This window comes from Pongo pygmaeus, chromosome 2, assembly GCF_028885625.2.
Source record: "Pongo pygmaeus isolate AG05252 chromosome 2, NHGRI_mPonPyg2-v2.0_pri, whole genome shotgun sequence".
NCBI classification, from domain to species: Eukaryota; Metazoa; Chordata; class Mammalia; order Primates; family Hominidae; genus Pongo; species Pongo pygmaeus.
Window position 1 is genome coordinate 160,181,064 of NC_085930.1, and position 12,151 is coordinate 160,193,214.

The 12,151-nt window shown below is 35.8% G+C and overlaps 2 protein-coding genes across 7 annotated transcripts in view; one reads left to right on the forward strand and one right to left on the reverse strand.

Moving 5' to 3' along the window:
• The window catches only part of MED12L (mediator complex subunit 12L), a 342,962-nt gene that overhangs the window by 249,370 nt on the left and 81,441 nt on the right, over positions 1–12,151 (forward strand). For all 6 annotated transcript variants that reach the window (XM_054480270.2, XM_054480271.2, XM_063662349.1 and 3 more), the window contains one exon: positions 7,822–7,969. In XM_054480270.2, coding sequence (XP_054336245.1) covers positions 7,822–7,969 — 148 coding nt within the window. The remainder of the gene's footprint in view (positions 1–7,821; positions 7,970–12,151) is intronic.
• Positions 1–12,151, reverse strand: part of P2RY12 (purinergic receptor P2Y12) — a 46,885-nt gene that overhangs the window by 4,838 nt on the left and 29,896 nt on the right. The gene's annotated exons all lie outside the window — the stretch shown is intronic.

Here is a 12,151-nt window from a genome sequence, read left to right on the forward strand (position 1 = left end):
TAGAAAAGTGATTGTATCCATTGCCAGGCTTACTATATACAGTGTCGTTCATGCTTTTCTTGAATAGAATTTAAATATAAACAATTTTTTTTTGTTTCTTTACGTAACTTTGAGTTTTTGGGAAAATATAACATTAAATTAAGGCATCCTTGTATCACAATTATTTACAGTTATTTAACTTTGAAACCAGAAGGGCAAAAAATATGTTAGGGGTGAGATTGAAGGGCAAAGTGTTTTGCTGCTTTAACTTTATGTAAATATTGCTTTGCAGAAACACACCCCCCTGGTGTCTGAAACTGCAGTGTCCTTCTGTTATCAGTGGAAATCATTTGTGTTGGTGCCTTTGCTGTGAACACATGTTTTGGTTATTTCTTCTGCGTTCTGAATATTTGTCTATGTCTTTACATGTTAAATATCTTCATTGGTTTTCATAGTGCAGAGCAGCAGCTCTGCATCACTTGGGAACTTGCTAGAAATGCACATTTTTGGGCACCAATCTAGCTGAGTGAATCAAATACTCTGGGGTGCCCCACCCTGCATCTGTATTTTAGTGATCCTTCCATTGATGCTTGGTACACTCAAATGTGAGGACCACTGATTTAAATGGAATAAGAATTTTGTTGCCATTTAGAACTTGAAGCTATTAATATCAGTCATTTCAGACACGTAATAATCCCCAAATGTGGTCATCTTAAAGGGATTAGTTTGATATTAAACTCTTAGAAAGGGTTGTATTGTTATTTTTAAATATGACTATTGTGGTAAACAAATCTTAGCCTTCCTTATTTGTTAGAGTCTCAATTTTAAAAAGAGCTTTTATGCTGTATATACTTCAAATAATAATTGTCAATATTTAATTTCTTACACTGTCATGAATTAACTCACTTTATTATCTCAACTATTCTCTGAAGTATGCGTATCATCCTCATTCTCTGGATGAGGGCAACTGAGGAGCAGAGCGGTGAAGTTAGATGGAGACCCCATTCTGACCTGTGCTGTCTAGTTAGTCCTAGAATCTGTATTTGTGAATTTCTGTACCTGAGAATCTTCCCTATCACACCCTCTCCTCAACCCCTCTCCCACTAAGAGGCCCAGTAGTGAGAAGTGAATCTCGTGTGGGATGGTTGTACATCTTTCAATAAAATAAGGACCATACTCGCCTTTACAGCAAATTGTAAATGCTAAAGGATGTTTATGATGCTTTTTCTAAGACCATCAAGTGAAACAGGGCTTATTCAAGAAAATGATGATTATTTTTAACAAATCAATCTGCCGTATTACTAATTCAGGATACTTAAGTCATACTACGTTATTAAGAATTTATATTTCTAAACCTCTAGAAGGGCTAACAGTACAGATTTGAGGGATAAAAGAAGGGCTTCAGTTCTTGATCTAAATTAACTTTATCTTTCCTCTGATTTTTAACTCACAACTACATACCTATTTACAAACCACCTGTGATAACATTTTTTCATTGGAGGAAGGCTGCCAGTTAGACCACTTAATGCTGAAAGTGACTAAAAGCTTTAAGTGAAAAGTATCTCAGTTACAAAAGTATATTTTCATATGAATAGAAGCAGAGCAAGTTATATATACTTTAATCTCTCATTAGTAAATAACAGCAACACATACAGTTTGTAGTTATTTGTGTTAGTGTTGGGAACAGAGCTAACTTTGGTTGATTTGGTTATTTTGTATAATTGAGATGAGTTAGAAAAATGAACAGAATTTTTACTTTTAAGTGGCTTAATTGGTTTGTTTATTTTACTAAGTCTACTAAAGGTAGTCTGCTCATCTGAAAATGTTTGCTTCAAATGGGATTACTCTGAAACCTGTAGTCTTTTGGAACTGGGCAGGAGGATAGAGATATAATTAAGACATTTGATAGCTCTTAGGCTGTTTTAGTTCCAGTGGCCTCTGGTTCTAAATGTGGTCATTTTGGCATTAATATTCTGTTTGAGGGCGTGTGTTTTAAAGCAGTGCATTGTCATGTCTGCTAGCTTGGCTTTATCCATTGGAATATAGAAATTTAGGTTAGATATCAACAGGTTCCAAAAATAATGAGTCTTGGGCATTGAAATATTTCGCAAAAAATAATGCCGTCTTTTGTGACCTAGTTATCTGACATCCCAGTCTTAAGTGTTTTGCTTGTAAGTAGAGGACTAGTATATATATAAATATCAGTCACACTGTGCACTATAAGCTGTGTAGAACAAAGATTTCATATACAAATCTAGTTAAATCAGCCTATTTTCTTGATTTACAGAAAATATACTCTATGTATAGTTACTAATGATTAAAAAAAAACCTGTTAATTTCTTCATTCCTGTAACAGTTTCCTCATCCATGTGCACACCCATTCTTCCTCCCAGGCTCGAAGCTTATTCCTGATGGAACATTTATATGAATTTGTTTTATTCCAAACAAAATAGCATGGTATATTGAAAGATTCAGCTGAAAGAAATAATGTTTTAAGGCATCTTTTAAGAGTTATTTAATAAGCTAAAAATTTTAACTAAATGCATTTATTGTTTCTAAAGACTGATTTTTACTGCTTTTCTTAGAGACGTGGTAGGTTGCTATGTGCAGTTTACTTCCGGATATATACTGGATTTGCATTTGAAGTAGAGCATGCAAAAATTAGGAAGTACTGGGAAGTATGAAGTGCCATATTTTGTTTTATCAGAAGGACAATTACATCCACTTTATCTGTTTTTTATTAGTGTTTGGAAGAAAGGAAGCACATTCTGAGTGAGATCTTTTTCATTTTTCTTTAAGGACATTAGTAATTTTAAAATTCTATGATAATTGAATCATTGTTGAAATATTTGGGCATGCACGCTTCTAGTTTCTTCATCTATTAAGTTTCTGTGAGTATGAGATAATATCTGGAGAAAGAAAGTAATTGATCTAAAGGACGAGATTTTTAGAACTTAGTTTACATGGGAGATGACACATTCAATTCAATAGCAGCAAGTGGACTAGGATAAAAGAGGTAGCCTGACATCTCCTATAATAGACTCTCCAGTTGATGCTTTTTCTTGTCCAACAACTGTATCCTTGAGGGAATAAACAGGAGTAATTTTTGGGTGCTTATCTCAGATTATTAGTATTACTTACAACTGTGCAACTTGAGGGCGTTTAAACACCTAGTTGAAAGAACAGAAATCATTGATACTTTTGAAAATATTTGGTATATTTTCTTAGGTTGACTTTATTCTCATTTGTTATAAATTGCTATTTGAAGACTTCTACGTTTTCTTTTTTCTTTTTTTTTTTTTTTTGAGACAGAGTTTTGCTCTTGTCACCCAGGCTGGAGTGCAATGGCATGATCTCGGCTCACTGCAAACTCTGCCTCCCAGGTTCAAGCGATTTTCCTGCCTCAGCCTCCCGAGTAGCTGAAATTACAGGCACCCGCCACCACGCCTGGCTAGTTTTTGTATTTTTAGTAGAGATGGAGTTTTCCCATGTTGGCCAGGCTGGTCTCGAACTCCTGACCTCAGGTGATCCTCTGCCTCGGCCTCCCAAAGTGCTGGGATTATAGATGTGAGCCACCATGCCCAGCCTACATTTTCTACTTGTATAAAAAACTGATATAAACAAATCTTGTAGGCTCTTGAAAAATAGTAGCTTCTAAAATGCCTCTGCCTGTCCTATTTGAAGACTACTATAGTAACACCTATCATGAGTTCCCTGAAAATATTAATGCTAAGAAAGGGATACTGTCTTTACACCCCATATAGAGGTTGAGCAGTGATTCTTTTCCAGCTCACTACATGCTGCTTTTGCTTTCAGTTTTAGCCCCGCATTCTCAACTCATGACTTTGTTCCTTGGCCCAACTCCCTGAGCATATCAAGGCCAAGGAATGATTTGAGCTTCTTAAGTGTCTTCTTCACCTCAAAATCTTTTTATTTTCACTAATTTTCTTTTTTTCTGATGGTCAAGTAGAAAGATGTTTCTTTCTTTCTTTCCATATTAATCCAGCCAAGAGGCCATTGTCTCTTATATCCTTTATCATCAGTTATCTGTTCCCCAATCTCGATTTCTACTATGGAAATTTGTTTATTTGAAAGATAGGTCTGAAACAAGAGTTTTTTGATCTTCATAACACTCTCTTTCCTCTCAAGCTGTTGTTCTTCATGTCCAACTCCTGGTAAATGTGGGTCACTTCCCTATCTTCACCATTTCGTCATCACCTCTTACTTCAACCCCTTGTTTCCTAGCTTTGTGCCCTGCCACTTTAGAGAAACTTCTCTTTTGAGGTTCACACATGGTTTTTCAGTAAACAAGTAAGAGGTCACATCCATTGTGACTTCTTAACCTCACTGGACGTTGTCAGTGACACTCTTTCTTATGTATCCCCTCCCCTGACTTGTGTGACTCCGAATTATAGTATCTTGTCAATTAAGGAGCGTGTATGTGCACCATTTGCTGGCTTATTTCCCCCCTCACCATCTCAGCTCTCTTAGCCCTTCTTCGCTAAACATAATGTGAAGGTTTTGCACCCCTCCCAGGACTTGACATACTGCCCTTATTTCCGAGCTGTCACCTCTGTGTTAGGGCCCATATCAAACCAATTACTGGACATTTACACATTTCTATCTACCCTTCAAATTCCTTGCAATTACATGTAAATTCAAAAGTTCCCTGCTGTTATAATGTATTAATGTATTTTTTATACATTGTAAATAGATTATTTAATAATGATTATTTGGTAATATAAACAATACTAGTTATTATTATACATTATAAATAGATTTTAACTAGTGGATACATCTTGAAGTCCAGTGAGATGCACATTTACTCCTTGGGTTCAAAAGCCTGATCCTTTCCTAACTTCTTAGATACCTCTTCATTTTGCTTCTTAGTCTTCATTCCCACCACTAAAACTTAGTTCACCCTACAAACTTTTTTACTCTAGCTTTGTCTCTCACATCTCCCCTTCATTTTTCTCAACACTTAATCATCAGGTAAAGTTTCCTATAAAACTGATTTTTCTCCTTATCTTCATCTCTGCCCTATTCCTTTAGCTATATATTTGTTCATTAGTCCGCTTATTTTGTATTTAGTATGTTCAACAAATATTAAATGCTAACTCATTGCCTATTAAGGAGATTATAGAAATGAACAAAACAGACATGGAGTCTTCCACAAAATTTACACACTAATGAGGAAGACAGACATTAAACAAATACCTAGAAAATAAGTGAATTATACTGTAATAAATGCTCCAAAGTCTACTTCCCCTCCTTACTCCTTCTGTGGGGAGGTTTTCAATAAACTGGAGTGACAGAGTGAGGGAACTGACACTGTATTTGTACATAGCATTTCAACAAGTGAAATTGCGGCTATGAGAGTATTTTAAGTGTAAGGACGAGCAACAGCAAAGGGAGGAAGTGCCCTAGAGTCTTGGTGAAATGTTGAGTAATGCAGTTCGGTGTGGGTGTGGGGGATGTGCAGGGGAGGAGTGGAAGTCTAGCATGTGAATTAACAGTAATGAACACTGCCCATTATGCTTCAAAGCATTTTACATGCTTTATCCCAGGTTTTCTCACGAAAACCTTACAAGGAAGGGATGTTACCCCGCTTTTCAGAGGAAGAATCGGAGGTTTAGGAAGGTTTATTATTCGAGATCATGGACTTGGCAAGTGGCACAACCAGCATGCAGTCACAGCTCTCTTACCCCAAGCTTGGGCTATTATTGGTAAATTTGGGGCCATAGTGATCCCGTGCGATTGTGAGGAGCATGTGGCTCTTTCTAGGATACTTTCCTTCACCACCCCTCTTTGGACTTCTAGGTCTGTAAATACTACTTTGATGACATTGAATCTGTGCTCCTTGAAGACAGGAATAATTCATCCTTGTATTTTTTCAGGGTTCCTAGCATTTTGTCTTGCCTTAAATAGATATTCTATAAACAGTTCCTGAATAACTGTGCTAAAGTCATCACCCTTCACATGCATATTTACATTAGGACCATTTGATATATGCCTTAACTGAAAACAATTGCCAAAGCACGTGACTGGCACTGCCTTCATTTTTCATAATTTTCTTAGTGCCCTCCTGTTTCCTTCCTAGGGTTCATATGTACACAACCCACCAGACCAAAAAAAAAAAAAAAAAATATATATATATATATATATATATCAGTAATTCTCTGTAGCAACAACGAAAATGGGAAATTAGCAAGCAGCTCAGCTCATTCAGATGCGCAGCCAGCTCTAGGGATCACTGCTTATGTCATTTGTATCCTATGATTAGGAATATCTTTTGAAAATTTGGGAGAGGTACTCAGGATATTAAATAAGAACAGCTTCTAAGAGAAACTTGCTTCTAGCTTTCTTTTTTTTTTTTTTTTGGCAAATATGAACACCTGAAACATTAAGAATCATTTGGGGGTGGGAAATAGATTGGCAGGGCATATAGATGTTTATTTCTTGTAATGTGTAATAAAAAAGGAACTAGTGCAATGGGAAGCAGTGGCAAGTGTGTCCCTGAGAAAGACAGACTGACACAAAGACTGAGAACCAAATAACAGAATTGGAGAGAGAAAAACAGGCGCTTAGTTTAACGCTGCAGAAGCAATATGCTACTTTGTGCAGAGTACACATGTGAAGTACTCCAGATCAAACATTGGACTTCTCCTAGTCTGAGGTTTGTGTTCTTTGTTGCTGCCACTACTAATTAGGAACACAGTGTAGTTTGTTTTCTCTGTGAGGAATTCTTTTCTCATATAAGCTCCTTAGGATAAGATGGATGCTGTTGGGAAGGGTAAGTGCTTGCCATGGGCAAAAATATACATAGAGTAAGAAAAGGAAGTTTACCGAAGGATAGATTTGGACATTTTCTAAGAAAATGGAAGATTATAAAATCCAAGAGAGAAATTGCTATAGAAAGATTCAGAGCCAGGCACAAGAGAGGGCACATCTTGGACTCTTACTTTGGCTGAGGAATGTGTTCAGTGGTGTGCATATGCTTTCGTTATGCTGTGACTAAATTTCTTTCCCATGTGGGAGAAAAATGGTGCTTGGATTCACGGTGCCTATGGGGTGGTGGTAGAGAGGTGGTCCAGAAGGGAAGAGTGGTGATGTCAGAACATGTTTGTATTTTCAGCTGTTTGCCTCACACCTAATGACACCTACACGCTTTATTGTTTTGTCTTTTGGAAATAAATATACATGTATCTCACACAGTCATGTTGGAAATAAATGGAATATGTATAGTTTTGTAGAGATGAAGTCTCGCTCTTTTGCAGGCTGGTCTTGAACTCCTGTCCTCAAGAGATCCTCCCACCTTGGCCTCCCAAAGCACTGGGATTACAGACATGAGCCACTGCACCCTGTCCAGGAATATTTTTTATAAAGGTGTTTGAGGATCCTAGCAAGATATTTTTCCCTAAATGTAAATATTTACTATTGCTATATATAAAACCAGGCTTATGAAGAGATAACATTTTCCTTAAGGGAAAAATATGACTAGACAATATGTTACATGATGTGAAATTAATGCCATGTTCAATTTTAAACAATGAAAAGTTTTTCAATAGCCAAAACTTACTTTGTAGGGTACGCCCACATCAAGTGCTTCTATTAAGACTTCAGGTCAGTTGACACTTTTTTTTTTTTTTTTTATAATGTTAGCAAGTTCCAAACTGGAAAAACAAGGGTGTTGCCAGTGGAGGTTGAGGTGAATTGAAGGGAGGGCGGAATGCCACCACCGCAAGCCAGCATGGAGGTGCTGTGGTCAGTGCATTTCAGGGATATGAAATGCAACCCCACCCCTGCAGACAAGAGTTTCAGAATGCATTTTCTGTTTTTCAGGATGAATCTTCAAGTCATGAATGTAACCAGCGCACAATCCTTCTCTATGGAGTCGGCAAAGAGCGTGATGAAGCAAGGCATCAGCTGAAGAAGATTACCAAAGATATCCTGAAAATTCTAAATAAGAAGAGCACCACAGAGACAGGGGGTAAAGAACCTTAATGCATTTGCTCCCATTCTGTTGCCTTTTGCCTTCCCTCTGAGCACAGTCTTTATCAAAGTGTTCTATGTCACTGTCAACAGAGCATTTCCCCTCCTGAATGACTCTCACATTGAAATGTGAACAAGCACATTTAAATTTTAAAGCCTTGTTTCCATTTATAGCAACCCTCGTATTAAAATATGAATACAAGGTATTAATATTAAATATTATTGTATTAAAATATTGTATTCCATAGGTAGGTGTAGGTAATTTATTCTGATTTTTGGTATACTTCTCAAATTTTCTATAGTAGTAATAAATGAAGTACTGAAGAATGAGTTGAAAACCCTTAGTCTGGAAGAGATCCATTTCTCTGTTTCCTTACCATAATTTTCCATGCTTCTTGTTAGTTTTTTTTCTGGGGCACTCACATTTGCATGTTAATTGAAAATCATGACAGCATATTTGCTCATCTTTTCTTACATCATTGAGAAAAATGATTGCAGTAGGTAGTGATGACTACCTATATCTCCAAATGATTTCAAATAAAAGAAAATTTGATCTTTGCTCTATAATGTCTTCTTTAGTTGGAATGCTCTTTCCTCATCCTTTTGACGTAGTTTTTACAGTGAAGCTGTGCCTTTATGTTGTATCACCACATTGCGTAATTGGAATTTTGTAATTATCCACTTCACGTTTGCCTAATTATTCTTTTCAAGGTTTGTTTATTTCATTAGGCAATCAAATTATTTTAAATATATAATTAGGTATCCTGCTACCACCACTGGTGTTTATTTCTCTAATACTTAAATCATAGAAGGAAAAAGAAAGTTTGTGTTTACTCAATGTAAAAACATTCTTCCTGCACATGGTACAAACCACCTCTAGGAGCCCTACTGTTCTGTAGTACATATACTTTTTTATGGACTCTTCATAGGAGATCCAGCTCTTAGACTTTAGCAGGATAAATTGCTAGAATTTGTCCACCCTAGATCTTTACTAGAGAAAAATACAGATCTTAATAATGCAGATAGGTTCTCTTTCTTCCCGGTCAATCATGGTGCACATGCAGAAACATGGTACAAGAGGCAGTGTGTTTCCATCTGCATATGGCATTCTGGGTATCTGATGTCAGAGGTGATAGTCCTCAGAACACAGTGGGAAAGTTATCCTTCCTGTTATTCGCATCACCTTCCCTAACTCTCTTCCATTCCCAGTTAAGGACTTTGAAATACCTCAGCTCTCTGAGGAAGCAGCCAAGAGTTGTGGAAGGGAAATGAAACCTTCTTGTTGACGTGTCGTTATTGAATTTGAAAAAAGAAAGTGCTCTGTCTAAGAAAACTGTTTATCTGTTGTTTTGGTGTTTTCTCTGTCTTAGAGAAGAGGAAACAGTTGCGTTTAGAAGATTGAATTTAGAAGCCCTGAAACTCGCTAGCAAAGAATATTTAAAACTACTTTTGGTATACTTGGAAATGGGGTTGGGGGGGAGTCAGTATTTCCTTCAGGAGGTTCGTAATACATATTTTATCTAAATTATTTTTAGAGGGTCTTTCCAGATCCTATGGAACTTTTTAGAAGGCTGAGGGGTATGGGAAGGGGAAGGAAGCAATGTGGTATCCTTTTCTGTTGAGCCTACAAACTTCCTTCACAGCTTTTTAATGCCACACTACAGTTTGTCCTGTCTTTGTAGCAGTCCCTCAAGTAGGCAATTCTAGCATATGAACTCACAAAGCAGAAAACATTGTTGTTCTGTGCTGCCTTTTGAGAAACAGGTGAAGTATTCCTTATACGAACTGCTTGGGACCAGAAGGGTTTTGGATTTTGGATATTTTCACATTTTTGAATATTTGCATATATAATGAGAAATCTTGGGGATGAGACCCAAGTCTAAACATGAAACTCATTTATGTTTCATATACACTTTATATACATACTCTGAAAGTAATTTTATTTTTCTCTTGGGGATGCTTAATAAACTGTGTTGTGTGTCTACATTTTGACTGACCTGTCACGTGAGATCAAGTGTGGAATTTTCTACTTGTGGCATTATGTCTGCACTCAAAGTTTCATATTTTGGAGAATTTCAGATTTTGGATTCTCAGAATAGGGATCCTCAACCTTTATCAGTAAATAGAAACATCATCTGTGGAACCACATCGTTGGGAGGGGATTTTTGACTTTCTTTCATTTTAGATAAAGTTCCTTAACCAGAAAGCTGTTCATTTGGGATGTAGTGAGCTGCTGTCTTGTAAATAATCTTAATTTTAAGTCACTAGTTAAAACTTAGTGTAGGCACCAGAAATTAACTAACTGTACTTCATATTAATGGAAATATGCCCACTTTTTTCAGCAACATGAGTACTGGTAAGGAAAACAGACCTTGTGTTAGCATATATTTGATTTCTGGGAACACATGAAAATAATATTTTGAGGAACCAACTCATTAGGAGTGTTGTCAGATCAGCCAGGTCTTGCCTAGGGGAATTTATAATATAAAATTTAAATAACATTTCCAGTTGAATGATCAAAGTTCATTTTTCATTTGCTTTGACCAGTTATCTTTTTTGGTTGTCAATGGTGTATCTTTGGAAAATATTAGTGAAGCTTACTATGACAACCTTTAAGAGGCTAAAGTTTCAGGATTTAAAGATTTTTAAAAAGGAAAATCAAAATTAAGCAACAAAAGAGCAATAATACGTTATAAAAGCAAATTAACATAAGAAAGTTGAGGAAAATACATATTGACTATAATGTTACTCATGTAAATATCATTAAAATAAAGTATTTCATTGAGAACCACCACTGATTTCTTACATTTTGCTGTTAAAATGAGTATAAATTGCTAAGAACCAATTACATTCTTTTAGATGAAGTTATAAGAAGTTAGTGATATATAGATAAATGGAGTCTATTAGCACAAACAAATAAAAAGGTGCACTTGGGAGTTTTTAGTAGGATCTACTTCTTTGAGTCTGTTGTTATTGTTTATTTGTTTTGTCCCAGGAAAGGAAGAACTGAATCAATACATTAATTTCACTTGTAAGGCATTTTGTGCACAAGACTGTTGATGTTAGCTCTTCAGCCTTGGATCAAAGATGTTAGTAAATGAAAAATTCAAAACTTGGTTATTTTAAACATGCTTATGACATGTGAGCAGCTACAGTGAAGGCAAAATTTCATACATAATTTGTACTTCTGAGAATAGATATTGAAAAAATAAGCAGGTTTAATGAATTTGTTAGTTCCTAATCTTTGCATTATGTTTGGTGTTACTGGCCAAAAGTGGCACAAGCTTGTAACTTATGTTACCCCAGCACCTTTAAATTCTGATGTACTCTGGCATCAAGGTTTCTTTATTTAGGGAATTAGAAAAGAGCCAGCCTTCTGGTGTTTTGTTTTATTTTGTTTTTGACTCTAACCACTAATTGCTTATTGTTGAAAGAGAAGTCTCTTTTATTTTCATGTTATTGTTTAAGACCATTACATTTGCCATTAGCAAAATATTTTTGACTTCAGTGAAATCTTGTTCATTTCTTGTGTCTTTAATAGAGAAATCTGTAAAGTAACATTTGTTCTCTGAAATTAAACTTTCCTAAAGAAGAGGACAGTGTGAGGAGTAGAACTCTTGTCTTGGTAGCCTTTAACTACTTAGAATCACAGTGCTAGAAATGACATTATCAATCATATATCCAACTTTTCCTTTTTGTTTTTAGATTTATCTTTGTAAATATAAAATATTAAAGTATTTAAAAGCAAGATTGAATCTAGTTTTGGATCTTATTGTTAGACCAGTTAAGAAGAGTACCCCTAGAATAAGCAATGCTTATTTTTTTTAATTGGAATTTTCTTCAAACCTCTTTATGCTAATTTGATAAACATGGCACTTCTTCATTAATGTGGAGTGATTTAATTTTTTGCCACCATTAAAAAAGGAATCATGTAATTTATTTTTTTTTAATATATTAAACTGTGTCAGAAAAGTAACAAGATGAGTCTCCAAAGAAGATGCCAAGCAAGTGTTTGATTAAGTCAAAGTGAGCCCAGGAGATCTCCCCACCTTCATGGTGGATATCATTGTAATTTAAAAGTTGTTTAGTGAGAAATGTTCATAAAGGCACTTTTTATGATAGCTAAAATCTGGAAACTACTCACTAGGATGGTTAAGTAAATGATGGTACAGTCACACAT